We start from the raw sequence: 24,431 nt of genomic DNA, 5'->3' as shown, positions 1-24,431 counted from the left end.
TAAAAAAATACTGACAATATCCTCTTGTCATAATCAGTTTTTTGTTTCCTCCCATAAAATCTGTTAAAAATCAGGTCCAGCAAAATTTTGCATAATGACTTATCTCATTAGAATTTAATAGGTTTTATGCATGAACACATACAAAGTTAGTGAAAGTGGCAAAGAAGACTCACTGTTATTTATAAACTCTCATATTATTTCTGAATTTGTTTCGCTGAACTAATACTTTGTATATTCGTTTTTAAGAAATTTTTCCAGAAAAGACTATGTGATACAAGTGATTGCAGGCACGTGTCTCACTGTAAAACCTCTATAGGATGTTTTCGTAAAAGCTATGCCAGCTAGAAGGCTGTCCTTGTCTTCTTTATAATTATTCTAAAAGCTGTAACACGTAACAAAGCTCCTGCACATTCCCTAAGGACATACTAATTTTTTATGCCAATCTCAGCTAAGTAGTAATACTGCCATTTTAGCATTTCCATCCTCTAGTGGGATGGTGGTGAGGAAATTACACGCACACATGTCTATGTGTCTGTCATCCTTCACTTAATGGCAGATAGCCCTTGAAAGGGAGATTTTTTTAAGTGAACATCTTTTTAAATGTTAGAATCACAGACAAAAGACAATTTTTTTATGTTTCAGATAAGGAATGAAAAAGTCGCAATTTTAATTCCAGGAGGAATTCATATTTACTTGCAACTCAATTTCACACTGCAATTAATTAACTGATTAGTATGAATAAGTAATGCCCTGTTGTTAGTCCTATTGAAAATGGGGAGTGTAGGAACAACGGAGCAGCTAGCCTCCAGGAGAGGATGGAAAAATAGAGTGCACAAAGGAGAAGACAGTGGTGCTATTATGGCAAGGGCAGTAAAAGAGGAGGTTGGATTTTTAAAACTTTCTAATTTTGTTTGAGGTTGCTTTGGTTAAGTTCCACAGATCACCTGTGGAACTTAGTTCTAACCTGAAGAATGTCAGCATATGACCACAAGTAGGCAGCTTATATCTTAATATTGATAATAGATGGAGTAAATTAGTGAACCTGGTAAACACTGGGAGGTGGACAGACTCAATAGTTATAATATGATTATTGTACCTCTCACCTCTAGGAGTAGTTACAGTCATCACTATGATCACAGCAGGGGAATAACGTCAATATGCATAGACTAGTATCTCCTGGCTTGGAATACATACATAGTTATGAACCTTCTATCTGATATGTGCCTTACTTATTCTTTCAAAAGACCTGAGCCTAAAAATATATTTCTCTCCTCCCTGTTGTCACACTATAATTTAGTACTGGAATAGCAATTCTTCTAGCATACCTAATGAGTTTCTTTGGTCCTATGTTAAAGCTTTTAATCTTCATAAATAATAGCTAAGTAAACTTAAGGCATTTGGACAATTTCTTTAGCTTAATGTATTCAAATCCACAGTTGGCACTTCATTTCTTTCCATTTAAAAATAAATCTATCTTGTCTTGATAGGCTCTACATGAATACACACACCTAACAATATAAATCAAAGCAACCTATCCAGAATGACGAGATCTGCTTTTTACCTTTATAAGAAATATATCATTTTTCATAAATGTCTCCAAAACTTTTTTTATTAAGTCAATATATATTCTTAAGATAATTCACAAGCATACTGTGTTTGAATAAGAATTTCCTAAAATGTTTAAATAATTTCTTTCAAGAGGATTTCCATGTATAGATGAATAACTCTTTAATATTTTCAAGGGCTTTTTCTTCAGAAGAGAAGTTTCCTATCAACTGTAGCTAATAGGTGATTTTACGTACATAATCTCCTGTGCATGCTTCTGTGCCTTTTATACTTACATTTTAATTTTTCAGGAAAACCTAGAAAATATTAACTAGGACAGAATTTTGGCAGCTCTTAAAACATAGTTCTATAGATAACAGTGCATCTATCTAACATCTGCTCTTCAGTTATAAAAGTGAAAATCGAAAGGTTATTGACATGAAAATCCAACCATAGTTTCCCTTGAAAGAAAGCTGTGTGCCTTGGGAACAAATTGAGAATTGTAACTTAACTATCAAACCACATAAAAATAATAACAAGATTCCAAAACGTGTTAGTTTTCTTAATTAAAAACAAATAAGGACTTACTTGCTTTGTTTTTCCATGCTAGCTACCCTGAGGCATTCCCATCTTGAATTGAGGAGATTCATCTGCTCTTGTACTTCAGTTTCTTCATCTTCTGATAATTTCCCTGTTCCAATCAGCTGACTTCCCAATCGTAGAATATTACCAACTCGGCCCTGATGGGCTGTCAAATCCATCATATACCCCTAACAAAGAAGGAAGATAACAATTGTAATGAGAACTTTCGGTAAATCAGTGCGGTTTTGAGTTTTGTTTGTTTGCATTTTTAAACTTGTAGCCCATTTAGATTTCTATTCCCAGTAAAAGGATTTTAGTTTGTATTTGCAGAATCCCAATACCACGTTTTGGGATAAAAAATAGTATTTAATACATAATCTTTACTATGTTTCAGTTATAATGCCTTTGCCATATATAATGTGTGTGTGTGTGTGTGTGTGTGTGTGTGTGTACATATATATTTTTTTAAGTTCTGGGGTACATGTGCAGAACGTGCAGGTTTGCTACATAGGTATAAATGTGCCATGGTGGTTTACTGTACCCATCAACCCATCATCCTCATTAGGTATTTCTCCTAATGCTATCCCTCGCCTAGCCCCCTACCCCCTGACAGACCCCGGTGTGTGATGTTCCCCTCCCTGTGTCCATGTGTTCTCATTGTTCAACTCCCCAACTTATGAGTGAGAACATGCCATGTTTCGTTTTCTGTTCTTGTATTAATTTGCTGAAAATGATGGTTTCCAAAAGAGGGTTAACTATGCCTGAGCAAGGCAAAGCCAGAGGAAACCCTGGTGCAGGTCCGTAACGGACCTGATGTTCACATCAATTGTCTGATCTGGGTATAGGGGTAAAAAACTCAAAACATTTAGTAGCTGGTTGCCTCCAAAGTTTCCCTCAGGATAGCTAGCGCTTTTGCAAACCACCCCACGCAGTTTTATCCAGTAAAGCAAATGATTAGAGATCTTGGAGCTGAAACCAATACCACTTTTAACATGAATTAAGGAAAATTATCATAAGTCACCTTCATCAGAAGCAGACCCTGAGATAAGGATTTCAGTGCAAGTGAACTATTAAGGAAGAGCTCCCAGGAAGGTCTGCATGGGAGCTGAAGAAGAAGGAAAAAGGATAGGGAAGGGAAGGAAGACAAACAAGTGTCTCATCTCAAGGAAAAGTCTCCCACTGAGGGTAGTTAAGCCCAATACCATACATGTACTCAGGAGTGTAAGCAATGCCTCAGCATTGCCTTGACACAAGAGAAAGAAGCTGGACTTTTATATTCCTGTATGAGTCACTGGCAAATCAGATCGAAATGCCTGCCATGGTTGCCAAATCTGACTGTTGGAATCCCAAGCACATAATAACTACATTTCCAAAATACAAGGGTCTAAGTGAGTAATTGAGGAAAATGGATGATTTGGCATTATAACAAGTCATATGTTTCGTTTTGTAAATTAATGTTTTAGTTTACCTCATGAGTATGAAATTGTTCTTTAACCACTTCTACATCATTAGAAATGTCTCCTTGTGCTTGCAATGTGTCCTCGGCAGAAAGAAGCCACGATAGTACTTCTTCTAAAGCTGTTTGGTAACGGTCCAGGTTGACTTCACTCTCCATCAATGAACTGCCAAATGACTTGTCTTCAGGAGCTTCCAAATGCTGCACAATAAAATAAATTGTGCGTTATACAATTAATGTCTTTGCAGACTGTTCCAGTACATTAAATGATAAATCAAATGAAATATTTAAAATGCTAGAAATGTCCACTTGCATTATCAGATAAATGAACAGCAGATACATACAATAGTGAGCTTTCATTTTAACTTCCTCACACATACATAAATTTTCAAACAGCAATCAAAATCCACACCAAATTAATATTGTATTAAAGCTCTTCTAGATTACCGGAAAGAGTAAATTAGTATACCACCTCTTCATGTTGCTTTTTAAATGTTATAAATTTCGATCCACAGTAAATTTTCTCAATTCTTATTTACAATAACTTACATATACATTATTGGAATTATACTTATATACCTTTGCAATGGCATTAAAGGAAACATCTCTTCCTGAGAGGCCCTAGGGAATAAAATATTTCCAAACGTTCACACATTATGTGAATTCACAAATGTTCAAAGGTATCAGTAAGAAAACAAGGAGGTAGGGGGAAAGAAGGCAAAATTTAGAAAGAAAAAATACCTCACCCACTCATCTTAAATTTCTAACAGCATAATGACTTCTATGAGTTAGCCTTTATTTTCAGAGGCCATGATTTAAATAGTAAAACATTATCATAGGAGAAATATGAAGTATGCTCTCCCCAATTTAATTAGGAGGATATTAAATGAGATTCCAAATGGTGGTCTTGGAATTTCTGCTTGGACCCTAAAGACAAAAACAAAGTATACAAAGCATCCATAATGCTAAAGAGAAGATCCAGGGTACCTAGTAAAAGATTACTAAGAAGTGATCACAAAATTGGTCTCACAACCCTTAATCCACTATCTAGCTTAAAGGTATATAAGAGGAAGCAAGAAGATTGATTAGAAAAATCTGTTGAGAAAGGCTTCCCCTCCAGAGTCTAGAGTTCACTGCATGGCTGTAACTTCTCCCCATCTGAAGCCAAGTAATACAGACAGGGCAGTTTACACGACCTCTAAACCCGGCCATTTGTTTGCAGATATTTACATGCTATGGGACCCATATTTTTTTTTATTGCATTTTAGGTTTTGGGGTGTGAAGAACATGCAAGATTGGACCCATATTGTCAAGTGATAGGAGAGACCTCTTGGGATAATCTACATGTCTGCTGCTTTAACCTAAAGGCATTTATCAATGGCAAAAACTTGAGTAAATTAGTAAGTTTGCATGAGGTTTTCTTTGGGACAAATGTACTCCTTGTAGGTTGCTGGGCTTCAAAAATCCTGAAGATCACGCTCAAGAGAGAGTTTGCTGAGGTAAAGGACATAGGTATACTATTTATGGAGTTGAGCAGAACAAATATTGGAGAAGTATTTGTAGAGGAATCTTCTGCATTCCCCAAATGTTTCAAGCAAGCACTGGGCTCTAACAAACAGGGTTTTGTAAAGGAAACAAAAAGCAGTGTAGAACAACAGAAGCTGTTTCGGGGATTTCATAATCTCACCTAGAGAAAACTCAACCTTTGGTGGCTTTTACCTGATGTGTCTGCACTGCATTTCCAGTCCTTTTCAGTTCTGGGACTTAACCCACTAAGCTACCAGCACCAACTTACTTGGGCTCTTCTGATAAATGCTCCAACTTTGAAATTTTGATATTTTAAATTTCCTCAACTGTTAAATCCTTCGAGATGACAAGGCATAGTGGCAGTTATTGCTATGATATTTTCATCAAATGATGCACTGTTCTTTTCCAGATTATATAGAAGGAGCAAACAGAGATCATCCTCATAAGTCAAAATCATCCAACTTTATCATCTCAAACAGCATTAAGTACCCTGAAAGGGCTATTTGCATGGGACCCCTGGCTAAAAGCAAGGCAATTTCTGAAGGTTTTAGGAGTTAGAACAAGTTCCATGGTGTATCTTTTCTATCTCTAAATACTATTAATAATATCAAAGTCAGCATTAAGGGGGAAAATAACATAAAGGTAGCCTGAAAGATGTGCGCAGGTGGGATGAGCTTGATGTTTGTGCAACCCCAGCAGTAGCACAGGGCCCTGAGTGCAGAAGAAACACATGTCTCTTTTATGTGATGATACCATCCTGAAATTCTTAATAATTTTATTTTTGAATTTGTTTTTTATAAGTGGAGTACAATGGGCAATGAAGTCTGCGCATGAGTAAAGGAGAAAGGGTAATATGTGTATCTGTTCTATTTGCATATAGCATTTTCAATGCCCTATAAGCACAGAAGTCTGGTGAGCTCACAATATGTGTGAGTTTTGCAAGATTTAAAGAGAATATGGAGTAAGCGTGCTAAGTCTGTGATTCAGTAAACAAGGTCACTAGCAGCCCAGGGAGATAGTGCTTTCTATTTCAATCAGACCTTTCTTCAAAGGCAGAAAGAAGGCAATTCTTTCAAGAAACTACAAACGACCAAGAAACCCTATCATATCTTTCTTATTCCCGTTACATTCCTATATTAACCAACCACTTATGCTGAAATTGATGACACAGAAAGGGAATCCTCTGACTTTGGCAGTTACTTAGCCCTGCATAAGCCTTAGTTTTTGTTTATTGTAAAATGGGAATAATAATACTTCCGTAATAAGATCATGGTAAGAATTAAAGAGTGTATAATGCACTTGACAGAATGTCTGACCTTGTGTAAGAACTAAATAAAGTATGTTATGGCTGTAATTATTATTAAATTCTTGTATATATAAGAACTGTTTTGAAACGTAGCTTGCCCCGAGGTTACCTTCTTAAGTCATGGTTCAGATTTCAGGAGACAGATAATTATTGTAGGAAATTCTCCCCCCAAAATGTGTAAAAGCAAATGTTAATTATTTAACTATTTTTGAAATATGAACCTCAACCTAGCTCATATTTAAGAGTTCTTAAAAATCATTAACAATCTTGAGTTCAAATAATATTCTCCAAAGGAAACACTGTAAACAGCACCAGTACTCAAATAACACAATATTTTACCATTGTGCAATTTGAATCAAAATATTGAACACCTTATGATTTACTGATATTTACAAAGGATTAAATTTTTGAAGGAAATATTAAAAAGCATATTCTTATACTCAAGGACATGATGTCTAGTACTCATAAATTCTGAATCTAAATATTTTCTCTCACGATGTACATAAACAAAAACATTTCAAAGACAGCCTTCTTGAAGCTAAGTTCAAATTTGAATAAGCTATGCAAAATAATGTATTTATATCCATAAATACAACTATACATATATATTTAAATACATAGAATTATAATCAAAAATTTAATTTGAGATCTGAGTAATTATGTATTTGTCTAGATAGACCATTGTTTTTCAAATTGTAACTCATAATCCATTCATGGTTCATAAAATCATTTTAATTGGTTATAACAAGGACAATTTTAAAATTAAACAGAATAAAAAATATTAGTCTGTGTCACTTATATAATACTAAGGATTACTTTTCTCAATTTTTGTTTCAGATGTGTATAAGGGTCTATGTAGATATGCATATATGTTCTAAATTGAGATTAAACCTTTTCCTGCAGTTTGTAAAACAAACTTGCGAATGTTTCTAGAATTTCAAACTAAGTAAACCGATGAAAAAAGAAATTTGCTTGAATTCTACATTTGTATATTTTCCATAGAAACCTTGGATTAAAACATATTTTTAAATAAAACCATGTTTAATCTGAGAATTTGGAAATAAAGAGGCTTATGCTTTGTTTCAACACCCCAAAATATGTATTTATCATCACAGAATTTTACATTTCACCTAAGCTTCAGATCAGTTCATACATGTCATGTCATCAAATGAGATTTTCCTGGAAACTTTATTTTTGTTGTTTATAGATCTATGCATAAGAAAGATACATCCCAATCATTTCATGAATGAAGATGCCAGTATCATCAACTGGAACTAATTATTTTTCCTATGCTTCAATCCTATTTTATTTTTGTCTTTATCACAGTAGCTTATGTTTCTATTCAGTACATTGGGCAAATAATATAATGATGAGATGCATAACAATGAATGGATGAAACAATTCTGTTTTTTCTTTTTTCAAAATTGAGTACACTCAAATTTATTCAACGTTATCCACAGACTTCAGAGGCTTAATTACTGCCTGTCAGTTTGAGGAAGTATTAGATATTGTCACCTATGTCCCTTGAAGACACTGCTCATTAAAAGAGGTAGAAGAGTAGAAAGGAGAAAGGTAAAAGAGTGAGGAGTGATAAATGACTGCTTTAGTCCAGCAATGTCCAGAAAAGTCTCTAGAAACTTCTTCCTGGAGACAATTTCTAGTCATAATTTCTAGTCATAGAATTTCTATGACTAGAAATTGCCCTAATAAAGTATAAAGCAATAGCCTTGATACTACTACATATATAAATATATTTTAAAATTCAGTTTACTGTCTGTCTGTAAGGTATTCAACCTCTCTGCATCTCAGGTACTCCATCTAAAAAACAATAAAAATAAAAATATATGTCCACAGGATTGCTGGAAAGATTAGATGAGATAGTGCATATAAAATGCTAAGCACATTCTAGATCCCGAGAAATGCTCTGCAATGCCTGTGTTTGGGGGCCAATGTTCATTGAAATGGCAAATGATTTTTATGAGCAAACGGTTGAATGAGCTCAGTGTGTTTTTGGAAGCATGATTTGGGTAATTCAAACTGATAAGTCATCAAGTGGCTACATATAGGTAGTGAAACCAGCAGTCCAGCAAACCACAAAGCTCTCAGAAAAATAGCTGGGACATTTTGAGAGGGCACAGTCTATCACTGAGCAGTTTTATATCACTGATAAAACTGATTTATTTTTGCAATTTCTCTAAATTCAGCCTTAAAATATGATATGAGTTTTAACCTGGATAAAAAGCAGTTTTATTGTTCTTGAATGCATAAACGCTTCAAGAACAATTGAAAATTTTATCATTCTTAGTTCATTTAAATGTATCATACTTCTTTTTTATGGAGTCTAAGTCAGTGCATGGATGGTGAATTTTTTGGTGTATTCTATAATCTTTTTATCCCTCAGTAAAAGATTATTTCAGAGCTAAAGGATTACAGAGGGATAACCAAGTGGTTCTTTCACTAAATAACAGAAGAGCAGTTCTGAAGAACCAGGATTAGTACCTGCAAATATTCTTGCCACATTTCCATTGTGTTTTTCTCATAGATATAATACATAAACCAGGGTACTCTTCAAAGCATAAAAAATGACTACTGAAGTGATTTATGAGATATTAATCCATCATGCAACACTGTACATGACATTCAATCTAATGACACTATTAAATAGGTAACTTTTAATATTTATAGTACCTGAAATTCAGTTCAAAGTTAAGCCCTAATGAGGATTTAGGAACAATCATGGCCTGCTGTTATGGCAATATTAAAACAAGAAATACAACAACTACTACATACATAATATCAATAACAACAGCTGCCATTATTTATTGAGTACTCAGTGTCAGTCAATTTGCTAATCAATTAATATGCATTATATCATTTTCACTACAACAGTTCAGGGTGATAGAAATTAGTAGGAAAAGGAAATGGAAACCGAAAAATTAGGTGACTTGCCAAACGTCACAAGTGGTTCCGGGACTTAAAACCAGGTTATATGGATTCCAAAACACACCTTTACCACAATATCATCAATCTCTTTTCACAAAGAAAATGAATTCAGAGTCTAAGCAATGGCACTTTTACAAAATATCCTAACTTTTTTTTTTTTAAGATGGAGTTTCACTCTGTTGCCCAGGCTGGAGTACAGTGGTGGGATCTTGGTTCACTGCAAACTCTACCTCCTGGGTTCAACCGATTCTCCTGCCTCAGCCTCCCAAGTAGCTGAGATTATAGGCACAAACCACCACACCCAGCTAATTTTTGTATTTTTAGTAGAGACAGAGTTTGACCATATTGGCCAGGCTGGTCTCGAACCCCTGACCTCAGGTGATCCACCCACCTCGGCCTCCCAAAACTGGGATTACAGATGGGAACCATTGCATTCAGCCATAAAACAACTTCTTAAAAATAACTCAAAGTGTATTTATTCATTTCCATAAATTCAGTCAATGGTTTGGAAGCTACTAGGAAAATACCTTGTCTCCATTATGTTCGTAAGAAATCAAATATCAAGTCCAAATGATGCATGCAAGTTACAGACACTGGTATCACACGGAGGAAGAGGATACCAGAATACCAGAAAGACAGCAATGGGATATAGCCCAGACGGTAGTACAGAGCCAGTAAGTCCTCCATTCTCCATGATGTCCTTATTTCATACTACATGCCTGTATCAAAACATCTCATGTACCCTGTAATTATATACACCATGTACCCACAAAAATTTTAAAAATAATTTTAAAAGTTTTAAAAAAGATAGATCATAAAGAGAAAAAAATGTCAGAAGAAGCTGAGCAAAAATAAAGCTAACAAATTCTAAAGGAAGACATGTGCCAAGTCCGCTATTCAAACTTTATACCTTCTATTAATCGTATGATTTGCCTTTGATGTGAAATGTCAGCCAATTTAACATTCTTGACTATTGCAGAATCTCTCACAGAAATGCTACATTTTGCATAGAATACTGTTTAAGAAAGGCAAAAATGGATATCGTATGTACACATATGTATTTTTAGAAAATCTCATTCTAAAGTCTATTAAACAAAAGTTTCTAGAGCCAAAACTATTCATCTTAATTCCTAAATAAAAAAATAGTCCTGCCAAGGACTGCTAGTCCTCCCGTATATCTTTCTTCACCCTTTATGTAGTATTAGAAAGTTTAGGGGACAGTTTGTCTATCTAGAATAGTAACTACACTTTCCACTTTCTCTTGCAGTTAGATGTGGCATGTAACCAAATATTGGCCAAGTCGATATAATGAATGCAACTTCATCATTAAGACCTAAAAGGGAATGGATATGCTCTCTTCTTTATCCTCCCTCCCAGAGGTCGTGATACACACATGAAGCTGTTGAGCTATCCTTGACTCTGACAATGAAGACAGCATCCCAGGGGATGACAGAAAAACTACGCACAAGGACTATGTATCCCTGAATGAGCAGAGCCTTCCTACAAGGCCTCGATCACTCCCATCTAGGCAAAATTTAAGATCAATAACTCTGAAACAGAAATAAACTCATGGTTTTGTTCATCCATCCTTGTGTTTTTCGTAGTGCTGTAAGAACTACAGCCATCTAATACACTGATACACTCTAAGTTTCTAGCAGCTGAGATTTTACTATAAAAAAGTATCTGTAAAAGCTTATATGTGATTTTAAAATAAACTTCCTACTGTAAAATCAGATGTCTCTCTAATACTATACCTTCTCTCTTTAAAACATACTCTCAATGAAGGTTCCATTCATTTTGCTCCATCATTTTTTTAGACCACATACCTTTAGATATTATGTTAACCTTTACATTGTAGAAGGACAGGGACTCTGACCCTGTGCCTAACAGATTGCATAAAGATAATAAATATTTACTAAATTAAGTTGTTTGGGGTATTTAATTTTAAATTCTCATTAAAAGACATTTGTGCTTCCAATTTCAGGTTTTATATAAAATATATTTTAACCAATGGCCATATCTTAAAAATGGAGTAATATGGCATAAAATATTCATAATTTAAAATATATATTTCTTCCCAATATTTCTAGTCATATTTCATGTGTGTGTTTACATATATATATACACATATTCACATACATATATAGTCTACAAACTTATATGTTTGTGTGTGTTTACTTCCTCTTCTCTAATTCTACCATTTACATCTTTGGGTATACATTTACTTTCTAACTTATTTTATATTTTATTCCTTTATTTTTACTCGCACTTCACCTGAGAGGTTTTGCCTTGGCTAGTATAATCCACAAAATAATAGATTCTTTCTCATAAAATCCAGAAGGAAGAAAAAGAATTAAGCATTGTTATCGCAAATTCTCCTAAACCAATGGAAGTTCAGAGAGAAAATAATAGGAGATTTAGAGAAATGTACCTAGAACAATTTAATAACCTAATATAAAAGATTTGTCTTTTTAAAATCAACACAATTTATATTAAAATTTTGATAAACATCAATAGACTCCTACTAAAAAAAAACTTTCTCAGAAATTTATTAGATGGCACGTAAAGGATGCCCAGTTAGTGATTTCTTTGTTCATATTGTTTAATATAATTCTTACATTCACCCTAAAAGATGGATCTATTTCCAGAATGAGGATGAGAAAATCGAAGTGACATCTATGAAGTATGGGAGGAAAAATTCAATCCCCAGTAAATCTACTGACATTCCCTGGCTGACAGAGATTCGTAGAGTCCAGGGAAGAAGGATGAACATAGTAACTCTATACTGTTTTGGGGATGTTTCAATAATTTTATAAGTCAGTATTTGTTTGGAATTCATATGAATTGGTAATTTAAACAACCACGGATTTTCTAAAAATACTAAATTTAATTTAAAACAGGAGAGTTACAAAATGTCTCAGAAGACCAAGTAAATTCTTAATGTTATTTTTCCTTAATCTTAACAACTGTATTAATTTTCTAATAGGCCTCATATAAAAACACCAAGTCTTATTTATTTTAGTCAGTCCTTATAAACATGAAAACATTGACTCACTGGATATTTTTAAAATAATTTTTTTACACGAGTCATCATTTATAATACTCTTTGCTATGTATTCATTTATCCCACTAGTGTATATATAAAGAAATTAGAAGTCAGCACAATAGATTCTCCAAAAAAAAAAAAAACTTATCTACACTTACAGTAATCCTAGCTTCTTCACTTCATGTTTCAATGAAAATCTTATTCTTCCTATTATATGATCCAAAACTTCTTAACCTTAAAGTTTTGTTTCTGTAAAGGGCTAGGTCATAGATACCTTCAATTTTGCAGACCCCTAAAGGCCAGCTGCCACCACTCAGCTCTGTCACTGCAGATTGTAGCCCCAAAGCAGCTGGGGACAATACATAAGTGAATAAACATAATGCTTCAATAAAACTTTATTTACAAAAAAAAAATGTAGGAAGTCTATTTTCACCCTTAGGCCATAGATTGCTATCTTCTGATAATCAAATTGCTTCCCACATTTAATCTAATTTCTCACTATTGATTATCTCCTCTCTCCAATCGACTCCTGGTCGTCACTTTCCCACTCTATTGCATGTCCAAGGTAGCCATCTCTAAAATCTCACTTCCCTCTCCTGCCCTACCACCATCACTGTATATAACAATGCCTCCAAGACATCATGCTGCATAAAACTAGTGTCCTCATTCAGGAACTTTAACTCTGTCTCACTTTGGCATAAAATAAACATGAGGTCAAATTCAGGCTCTGGAACTTATAAGCAGTGTGTACTTGAACTTGGCAAAGTTTTTTAATTTCACACTCTTAGTACACACCTGAAAATAGATATGATACTAATTGAGAGGGTACATGTAAGGCTCACAGGTAATACATGGAGTTTTTAATTAACATTCAGCATTGCCCCTTGCCATTCAACTTACATCACTTCCATTGCCTCCTTGTTCTTATTTAGTGCAACCCAGTATAGAGAAGTAAGAATTAACAATGAGGAATGTGGATCAATTAGATTTTAGGTTGTAAAAATATTCTACTAAATTGACACATCTTTTCCAACTAGGTAAATTTTCTCTAAAGATATTGGCTATATTCACCTCCTTTAGGTACATCAGCTGCTTGGATTATCTCACGACCTTTCACATATATCACTAAATTCTGTGTGCTTTCTCTTTAATTATGCTACATACCTTTGTCTTTTTCCCTTGTTCCCTAAACAAAGATGTGGTATAGCCTTCAGAAGGGAGACAAATCCTTATGGGGGAACTAATGGGTAGCCCCCTGTCTCTACTTCTTGGGCATCTGTAGTACTTGTCTGAGTTAGTTTCATTATTGAAATTATGGAAATAATAGAAATAACTAGTGAGCTAATGAGGAAAACAATTATTAGTGTGATTGTGGAAATGGGGAAGTTCTTTTATGAGAGGTGATATAGCATCTTGGAAACCTCATGACGGTAGAGAATTTTTTTTATTTTGTTCAGTACCTGAAATATAACATACCAGATGTTTGCTGAATAAAATAATGAATCTCTTAGCATATGAGATGGAACCATATTCCATCTTACTTCATATGATTATGAGGCCTTTCTTTGCTTAAGGCCAAAGCACCTTTCCATGACAGAGAAGGGAGAAGAAATAACAAATTCCATCTCTGTTTATTTCACTTACTGCCTTCTTTAATGCAGTACTAAAAGTTCTTTACCTTGTTGGTAAAGGTAAGCCAGAAGGTCTATGTGGAGAGATGGCTGAAAGCGATGGGAAGTTCTCCAATTTTATCATTGGCTCCTAATAGGAGTAATCATGCTTCAGAGTTTATATCTCCATGTCCCATGGACAAATAAAGCTTTTGATCTTAGGGTTCACAGAACTGAGAAGAGTGCAGTAAGTCTTTTGCATTTCAGAAAAATGAAAGTATGAAATTAAAGTATGAAACCTTTTGATACATTTCAATCTCTTGTTATACTAACATTTCTTCTTATATTTTCAATTGAAAAGACTCAAAATTAGGGTGGGCTAAGTCATAAGAGCAATCACTTGTGATTTGGCAAAAATACTAAAAGAGAATAAAGGATATGTATGGACATGTGTTTATTACAAAATGAGGCAATGGAAGCATGAGTAGAAAAGTAAAACAGAGCCCTAAGTGAGGTTGACATAGAAAATAAATGTCCTAAAGTCATAAACAGAGTCAAAACCTCAATGAAACTTTTCACTCATACTATTTTTAAACAGATTTGAAATTTCTTTCAATGTATTTTCTGTTGGTATGTAATATTTTTTATTTTATTTTTGAGACGAAGTTTTGCTCGTTGCCCAGGCTGGAGTGCAATGGTGCAATCTTGGCTCACCGCAACCTCCACCTCCTGGGTTCAAGTGATTCTCCTGCCTCAGCCTCCTGAGTAGCTGGGATTACAGGCATGCACTGCCACGCCCAGCTAATTTTATATTTTTAGTAGCAATGGGTTTCTCCATGTTGGTGAGACTGGTCTTGAACTCCCAACCTCAGGTGATCTGCCCTTTTAGGTCTCCTGAAGTGCTGGGAGTACACGTGTGAGCCACCGTGCTTGGTGTGGTATTTTGTATTTTATAACTTACATATTTATAATGGGATTACCACCAAATATCCGTTTTTTAAATGCTCTCTTCATATCATGAGTATCTTATAAAGTTCAGTCTGTTTCTTAATATTGTTAATACATCAACTTTTCCTTGAAAGGAAAGATTAAAGTTTTTTTTTTTTTTTTTTAACCCCTGCTTTTGGAAATAATTTGAGAAATAACATAGTACTCACAGCCACTTGCCAACCCAAAAATGTTCAGCATTTATCTAACACTTGACTTTTTCAAAAAGAAAATACGTAACTCAATCTTTTCACAACTACTTTGCCATGGAATGTCCAGAACATTTCTGGGTAGTAAAAAAAGATTTCCTAGGTTACTCTGATTTTATTGAAAAACATTTTAAGTATTCTAAGATAACATAATCTATGAACACACTTAAGTGTTCATATGTATAGCAGTGCATCGAGAGCACCAGAAATGCTAATAAATAAAAGAGAGCCGTGACTTTATGCATCCTATTGGGGATTGCTGATTTTTCCAGATTGATAGCAAGTACCGTATATTATATCAAATTATCTGAAAACCTGTATATTAAAAATTGGTAAAGTTTATTTATTTCTTAATTCTTAAATAAGAAATGAGGAGACACTGTAGTATGTCCTTCTAGAACCCCAGTTCATATTGTATATCTCCTAAGTGGGTTCTATCTACTGTGTAGACTGTGCTTTAACCTGGAAGACTTTCTTTAACCTCTAAATTCTTCTAGAATTTACCATTAGAAAAGAAATATAATGCATTTAGTGTTTACCACTTGTGAGGGATGGCATAAGCACTCCACTAAATCATCTCATTTAACTTCACGACATAAGGGATGATTATTGTCTACAGTTTACCGTAAGGAGACCTGATTCATAAAGGTTAGATACTTGCCCAAGGTCACCGAGCTAAGAAAAAGCAGAGATGGGAAGTGAATTCAGTATCTGTCTCACAAAATCCTGTAATATTAACTTATTGCCAGACTTCTTTGTAATACCTCAAGGGGAAGAAACATTTCCCAGAGATAGCTAGATTTATAAAATTTCATTTAAAAATCAAAATATTATAATGTGCCATATTTTATGTGAATGTGATCATTATAACTCATACGCTGACAGAATTGTTGACAGAATTCTTTGATTCATCCAGTCTTTTTCACCCTTAGAGCTTTCTGTGACCAATTTTATATGTTTATAATATGATTGGATATGGTATATAATTTTTCCATTCGAAATAGATAACCTGTCCATATAAAAATAAAAACTGAACTACCATAGGCTTCATTAGTACAATGCCTTGAAATTTACTCACATATTTTAAATTTTGAATCTGTACATAAAATATAGATACAATGAAATATACAGCAAATACTACTGGAATTTTGTTGGTATATAATCATACCCAAAACATATGTCAAAACTTAAAACACACCCACTGGTACATTTCAGCAGAATAAAAAAATACCTTTTTGTCACATAGGGGGATCAATACTATGTTTAAGAACAAAGTTTCTTCATATTTTCAAAATAGTCTCTAGTGGAATCAGTTACCCTATCCTTGATTTGTATAATATTTATGTTTTCTATAAAATCACTACATATTCTATTTAAAAGTTTTTATATATAGGCTGTATTTTATATTACACTAAAAAGGTCATCAAATTATTGCCACATCTGTAAATTAAAACAGTATGTTAAACTCCAAATACGAAAGTATGGCAACTATTCAAAACCTTAACATATAGATAAATTAAAATCATGCAAAGAGAGCAGAAAAGGAAAGCCAGACAGGTTTTGGGTCTGCAGAAAGTCTAAGTCAGAAAAAGGGAAGCCATTTAAGGTAGAAGAGAAATCGTCACAAGTGTGTTTAGAATTTCCTGATTTAGAAATCTTGGGACAAAATACAATTCCACCCATAAAGCTTTTCAGAAAATAATATCATGCCTAGGCCTGAAGGTACATACATGACGTTTGTTTGAAAGGATTGTGACTACCTTGTAAACTTCTTTTACAATTTTACTAACATGGGTTGTTTCTATACTTGGCCAACCTTGCTTATTTCTGCCACTGTCCCAGAAGAACAATAAACTTCCAATTATTATGGGAGTAGTTTATCAGAGTATGGATTATCTGGAGGTCTTATTTCTCTTTCATTTGGCCTTTTCACAGCTCATTAGCACCTCAACAAGAAAGTTAAGGCAAAGGATGGAAAGGCTGCAGAATTTCTAAACAAATAAATCTGCTCCTTGTCAGCAGCATATATAGAAAAGCATTTAAAGCATTTAGAAGTGTTAGAAAAATTAACCAAAATGGGATAAAGATATTAAATATATACTGTGGCAATTTTCTTTGAGTGATTTTCCCTCTGTATTATCTAAAATATTGACTGAATTGACTGTACATTTTGGCATCCAACGGAGCTCAAAGTCCTTCGACCATCTTTAGAGGTATCACCTGCCAGTGAGCAATGTATAACACTCGTTGCCAATATATTGACAATTTTTCAATGTGAAGACAAAAATTGAAAGCCAAATTTCCAAAGAAATATTTACGATGACCTTGAGGGGAGTCAACTAGAAATGTTCTTGTTTGATTTTAGGCTTGCCAATGCATTTGATGCTACCAGCACAGGGATATCTACCCCTGTCTTAGGGACAAATAAGAAAATCAGAAAATTAAGGCTCTTTTAGTACCTACTCATTAGAGGTAATATATCCTTAAATATGAAAATCATAATGTGTTACATCCTTTATTATTTTGTTTTTTATAAGTATGTAAGATATTCATAATCAAGTGGTAAATGTATCTTTGTCTAGTCTATCTAATGGCAACTGAACAAATAATATAAAAACTTCAAATAGGTAATTTTTTATAAAATTATTTTAATGACAGATTTGTCAGGTAGAAGAGCAACTAGCAAAATAGACTTTATGCATTCAATACATCATACCTTTATTTATTTTGTAGAGAAGAGCTTGGAAATCATAAGAAATTCTGGTTCAGTCACTTATTACAAATAAGGTTGCTTTAGCAAGTGTTTATGAAGCAACTACAAAGGACCAGGCACTATTTTAGGCAATGATGATATAGCTATATACAAAATAGACAAAAACCTATGTTCTTATTGAGTGAATCATGTCAGTGAATGAATACTAAACAAGAGAAATAAGAAAACAGAAGGATGTAAGTGTTACAGAAAAAATGAAGGAAGGAAGGGGAATAGGAAGTGCTAGGGGAGGGGGCATTGTGGATTTAATTAGGATGATCAGGAAAAATATCATTGGGTGGGTATCCTTTGAGAAAAACATTTAAAGATATGAGACAGAAAGCCCTGTGAGTATGTGGAGGAAATGTGTTCCAGGTAGAGGCATATATGACTGTAGTGGAATGAGAGAGGGTAACAATGGTGGAAAAGGAAGCCAAAGAAGAAATATAGAGAAAGAAGGAGGTGATTGTGTATGGGCCTATAAAACAGCAGGACTGCATTCTACTGAGTGACTGGCAAGGTACTGGAAGATTTTCAGCAGAAGAGTGATGTGATCTGCCTTATATTTTAACAGGACCATCTAGCAAACAAAAAGGATTAGAGGTAAGGCAAGGCCAAAGCAGGCAGGCCAGTTTAAAAGGCTATTTCACTAATCTAGGCCAGAGATGATGGTGGTGGCAATGTAAGTAGTCAGAAGTGATCAGATTCTGGATATAGACCTGGTCAAGGTAGACTTGGCATAATTTTGTAATCAAAAACATTAGGCATGAGAAAGTATAAAACTAAGTTTGACTCCAAAGTGTTCAGCTGGGGCAACTGGAAGGCTATAGTAAAAACTTACTGAAACAGGAAAAACTATTGATGAAGTAGATTTGGGTAAATCTGAATTGACTAGGAATGTATACAAAGTTGTGTATCTAAGTTTATAGAGTTTGGCAGAAAGCTCTGAGCTGGGGGTAAACATTTGAGAGGCATCAACTTATGGACAGTATTTGATGTTGGGAGGCTAAATAAGATCATCAAGAAAATGAATGTGGTCTAAGAGCCAACTTCTGGTTACTGTGATATCAGGAATTTGTGTTGATGGGGAAGAACCAGCAAATTAAAATGAAAGCAGATTCCAGAAAAACAGGAAGAAAACCTGCAATGTGTGGTAGCTTAGAAACCAAAAAGGAGGAAGAAAATGCATGTCTCAAATACTCCTCAATTTATTTAGGTTATTTCACTTAGGTAGTACATATAAGCAATTTCAAATTGTGGCTGGCATATTGTAAAAATTGAATAAATGTTCATTGAACAAATTATGTGTCATTTCATAACCCAACCAACACATATCAGGATACTGATTGTGATATGTAAGTAGAATACATTTGGCAATTGAGTGCTACCAATATGTTATCAAACATATCACAGAAGTATAGTATACAGAATTAAGAATATGGGCTCTGGAACCAAAATATCTGGATTCAAATACTTTTCTGTACCACTGAACCTTAGTGTTCTCATCTGAAATCGGGCTAACAAGAATATATACTCCTAGTGTTGGTAAGATAAGCTAAACATGCTAATAATATACATACAAACATGGAAGAATCTGGTCTATAGTAAATTCTCAATAAAATTGGTTATTGTGCCAATTACAGCAAAATTAAGAAGTAATGTCTTATGTATTCAATTAATACTAAAATAACTACATAGTGTGCATTCATGTATCAACTATGTATTAATCACTTAGTTAGATAACAATGGATATAAAGAATAAAACATCTGCTCTAAAGGAAATCATAGTCCAGTGGAGGAAACCTACAAGTAAGCAAAAACTGTATGTGCTCTCATAAGAACACATCCAAAAAGAAATAGAATTGAAAAGGGAAACCAAACATGACCTGAGAAGTAGGGATTTTGACATACTACCAAGACCTTGTCAAGTTAGTGTTTTCCTTTATGGCAGCATGCCTAGTATACTTAGCATTGCTTCATCAATGTGTTTTCCCAGCAATCTTTTGGGGGAATTGACAGTCAACCCATGAAAACTATTATTACATTTATGAAAGATCATTCTGGATGCAGTGTGGAGAATGATCTATGGAAGAGTAAGGCAGCAAAACCAGTTGGATATCCAGTGAAAGACAGTATGTAATAATCAGAACGTGACTGTTACCATAGGCACTCAAGAACTGTTGAAAAAATGAACTGATGACATATATACTGAGGGCTTCAACAAAACAGTAGAAGTTAGGGGATAGGGGGAGAGAGGGAGAGGACAGACTTCTGACATATTTGACCTTAGAATGTATTAAACTCGGTCACTATAAATATGAAGAGAAGGTCAGTGGTTGAGAATGACTTCTAGGTTTTTTATTATACTTTAAGTTCTGGGATACATGTGCAGAAAGTGCAGGTTTGTTACATAGGTATATATGTGCCGTGGTGGTTTGCTGCACCCATCAACCTGTCATCTAGGTTTTAAGCTCCAAATGCATCAGGTATTTGTCCTAATGCTCTCCCTCCTCTCACCCTCCACCCTCCAACAGGCCCTGGTGTGTGATGTTCCCTTCCCTGTGTCCATGTATTATCATTGTTCAACTTCCACTTATGAGAGAGAACATGCCGCGTGTGGTTTTCTGTTCCTGTTTTTAGCCTGCTAAGAATGATGGTTTCCAGCTTCATCCATGTCCCTGCAAAGGACACGTACTCATTCTTTATGGCTGCATAGTATTCTGTGGTGTATATGTGCCACATTTTCTTTATCCAGTCTATCATTGATGGGCATTTGGGTTGGTTACAAGGCATAGATGATGGGTAAAAGGAGATAGAAAAAAAGCAAAGGTAGGCAGGTACGGTGGCCCACACCTGTAATCCCAGCACTTTGGGAGGCCAAGGCGGGTGGATCACTTGAGGTCAGGAGTTTGAGATCAGCCTGGCCAACATGGTGAAACCCTGTCTCTACTAAAATTACAAAAATTAGCCAGGAATGGTGATGGGTGCCTGTAGTCCCATCTACTTGGGAGACTGAAGCAGTAGAATCATTTGAACCAGGGAGGCAGACGTTACAGTAACATGAGATTGGGTTATTGAACACTAACCTGGGTAATAGAGTAAGACTCTGTCTCAAAAAAAAAAGAAAGAAAAAGAAAAAGAAAAAAAAGAAAAAGTGAAGCAAGGTAAAGCAAGGTTTTGTGAGGCAAGGAATTCAAAACCAACATATTACCCAGGAATTCCTCTTCTGGGCATATACACAAAGGAAATAATAGCACAACCTCGTAAATGTCTGTGCTTCCATGCTCATTGAAGCATTGTTCATAGTACCCGAGATACAGAAACAACTTATGTGTCAATGGATAAATGGCAAAAGAAATTATGGCATATATAAACACAATTGAATATTCAGTCCTAAAAAATGAAATCTTACTACGTGCTACAACATGAATGAGCCTGAAATACATTATACTAAGAATCTAAACTTTGGACGACATCAGTGAGCTATAGAACTCCTCATGCCTAGAAATCACCCTACATTTGACTTCCAGTTTATTTAATTTAATGAGCAACAGCCTCTGGTCATCATTATTTGCCCTGAAGATACTGCAGTAAACAGAACAGACAACTGTTTCTGTCCTCATGGAACTCACACTTTTGTGTAACTATACAAACAATAAATAAATAAATTATATTGAACACAAAAAGTCTGTTCCAAATTATATTTTGCAGCCACTTTATTACTAAATTGTTATGCTTAGTACTGTGGGATACAAGAATAACTGGGAGGATTACGAAATGCATTAAGCAACACCAACAAGCTAGTACAAATACTATATTTAATCATCGTATTTCATTGGACCTTAAGTGCCATTCTTGTATTTTTATGGAGGAAATGTAAGTGTGAGGACATGATCATCACCTAATACTGTACTAAATATTATAGTTTACTGTTACTGAAAGCATAAGATGGAAATCTTGGGGTTAAACATTATATGATACAAAAGATCAAATCTATAATATTGGTCTTTTCTACACTTTGTCATTTGACACTAAGTCGGCTACACATTTGCTTACAAGTTCTCACCTTTCTATGCCTTTGTGTTTTATTTTATTCTATTGTTTTCTACTATAGTCACATAATGGAAAATGTAATTGCATCTTAATGGGTTACTTAAAAGTATGCTTAAGGCTGGGTGCCATGGCCCATGCCTGTAATTCCAGCACTTTGGGGGGCCAAGGCAGGCTGATTGCCTGAAATCTGGAGGTCAAGACCAGCCTGGTGAATATGGCAAAATCCCATCACTACTAAAAAAAAAAAAAATACAAAAATTAACTAGAGATGGTGGCAGGTGCCTGTAATCCCAACTACTAGGGAGGCTGAGGTGGAACAATCACTTGAGCCAGGGAGGTGGAGTCTGCAGTGAGCCCAGATCATGCCACTGCACTTCAGCCTGGGCGACAGAGCAAGGTTCCGTCTCAAAAAAAAAAAAAAAAAAAAAAAAAAAAAGTCCACTTAAATGACATACATTTCATCTCAGAATCTAAGTATAATTTAAAGCATTTCAAATTGCTAGCCCATTTGCTTATCAACTCTTGTTATATTTTTGAATCACATTTCATTGCTAAACATGTACAATGTATACACCCATATGTTTCTATGCATATCAACTTTGTGGACTGAGTCAGGAATATTTTCTTCTACCTCAGATTTAGGAAAGTAAACACTAGTTATCAAAACTCAGACTATTCACTGATGTTTTTCTAAAATGAATAGTCTGTTACATTATTTATTCATGAGAAATCATGTTTTTGACAGGGCTTGTTTCTCTCTCTTTTTTTTTTTTTTTTTTTTTGAGACGGAGTTTCGCTCTTGTTACCCAGGCTGGAGTGCAATGGCGCAATCTCGGCTCACCGCAACCTCCGCCTCCTGGGGTCAGGCAATTCTCCTGCCTCAGCCTCCTGAGTAGCTGGGATTACAGGCACGCGCCACCATGCCCAGCTAATTTTTTGTATTTTTAGTAGAGACGAGGTTTCACCGTGTTGACCAGGATGGTCTCGATCTCTTGACCTCGTGATCCACCTGCCTCGGCCTCCCAAAGTGCTGGGATTACAGGGGGCTTGTTTCTCAAGTTGGCTTCAACGGTCCCATCCCATCTCTACATTAGTCACACAGAGCTGTAGAAGGTGCTAAAAACTTGACATGAGGGGACACAGTCCTACTGATCACCAGGTTTCCATATGAATAGAATTCCAGCAGCAAATGTTTTAAGACAAAGGGCTGCCTGATCTTTATTTTATTGTGTTTTATAAAATCAAATCATGTTATAATGTTCTAGTGGTGTCACGGTCTGTGCTCTCTTCCCTATGCCCTCTTACTCTTGACAAAACTTGAACTTGAAAGTTTTTTTAATTAAAGGAGGAAAATACACTGAGAGTAAGGCATTGAAGAGAATTAAGTAGGAATCAATACTAATAATCACTTACTAAAAATGGGATTATATTAAATATTAATGGGATAAAAACATGTTATTGAGCCTGTATTCTGATAGTTCATTAGATTTTTGTGGATATTTTTGTCCTGAAAAATCAACATTTATAGGTTGACACCACATATTTTATATAGCACATAGTATGTTATACACAGGATTCTACAGTATACTGTAGATTCCTACCACAGGGTGTACCATCACGAAATTTATCAGAACTCTTAATTCTCTCCAAATCTGAATTACTAATCTCATCATCCCTCTATCTATTATTTCATATCCTCCTTATTTTCATCACTGAACCTCAGAATTAATTAAACTTTCCTGTTTCTGATTTCTCATAATCAGCCTATAATTCATGTATTTGTTTTCCACCCTCATACTTAAAAATCCCTCTCAAAGCACACAAGTATACTTCTAAAACAGAGGGTCCAGTTGCCTCTCCCCATCTGCATCCTCCTCAATTCATTTGCAGCACTGTTTAATATAACCACCTTCCTTAAAATCTTTTTTCACTCTCTTGTTACATGATAGTACTTTCCTAAGGAAGATCTTAAATCATAGCTAACTATCTCTCCCACCTCTGGTTCTCTGCAAAAAGATAGATCAAAATCAATAGAACAATCAATCAACTATTCTGTCCTTGAACCTCTTCAAATTTTATGGTACTTTTTTTCCTCTATGAAATCTCAAGTACTTTTGGTGATTGCTCTGCTATCTCTCTCCATCCTAGCCCCTACATGGTGATTATATCACTGGTCTTAACTGATCTGTTGATAATAAACCCCGATTTCCCAATACAATTAGCTTCTTCTGGAGGCACCATTGACACTTTCAGCTCAGCATGGCCCTTTTTTTGGTCAATCCTTCCTGAAGGCAAAGTGCCTCTTGATTCAGCTTCATAAATCCCAGGGTTGAAATACATGACTTTTTATTCAAAACCTGTCAATGCCCTTCTCTTGCCTACTGAATAAAATGTATCTCCTTTAGCATGATAAAC

The 24,431-nt window shown here is 34.9% G+C and overlaps 1 protein-coding gene across 11 annotated transcripts in view; it reads right to left on the bottom strand.

Annotated features, from left to right (window-relative positions):
• The window catches only part of DMD (dystrophin), a 2,277,745-nt gene that overhangs the window by 1,557,678 nt on the left and 695,636 nt on the right, over positions 1–24,431 (bottom strand). For all 11 annotated transcript variants that reach the window (XM_064364425.1, XM_064364424.1, XM_064364427.1 and 8 more), the window contains exons 10-11: positions 3,596–3,784; positions 2,134–2,315 (exon numbers count right to left, since the gene is read on the bottom strand). In XM_064364425.1, the coding sequence (XP_064220495.1) occupies positions 2,134–2,315; positions 3,596–3,784 (371 nt within the window). The remainder of the gene's footprint in view (positions 1–2,133; positions 2,316–3,595; positions 3,785–24,431) is intronic.

The sequence above is a fragment of the Aotus nancymaae genome, unplaced genomic scaffold (assembly GCF_030222135.1).
Source record: "Aotus nancymaae isolate 86718 unplaced genomic scaffold, 86718_ANA_hifiasm-v0.15.2.pri h1tg000058l, whole genome shotgun sequence".
NCBI lineage: Eukaryota > Metazoa > Chordata > Mammalia > Primates > Aotidae > Aotus > Aotus nancymaae.
This window is presented reverse-complemented; position numbering and strand designations above follow the sequence as displayed.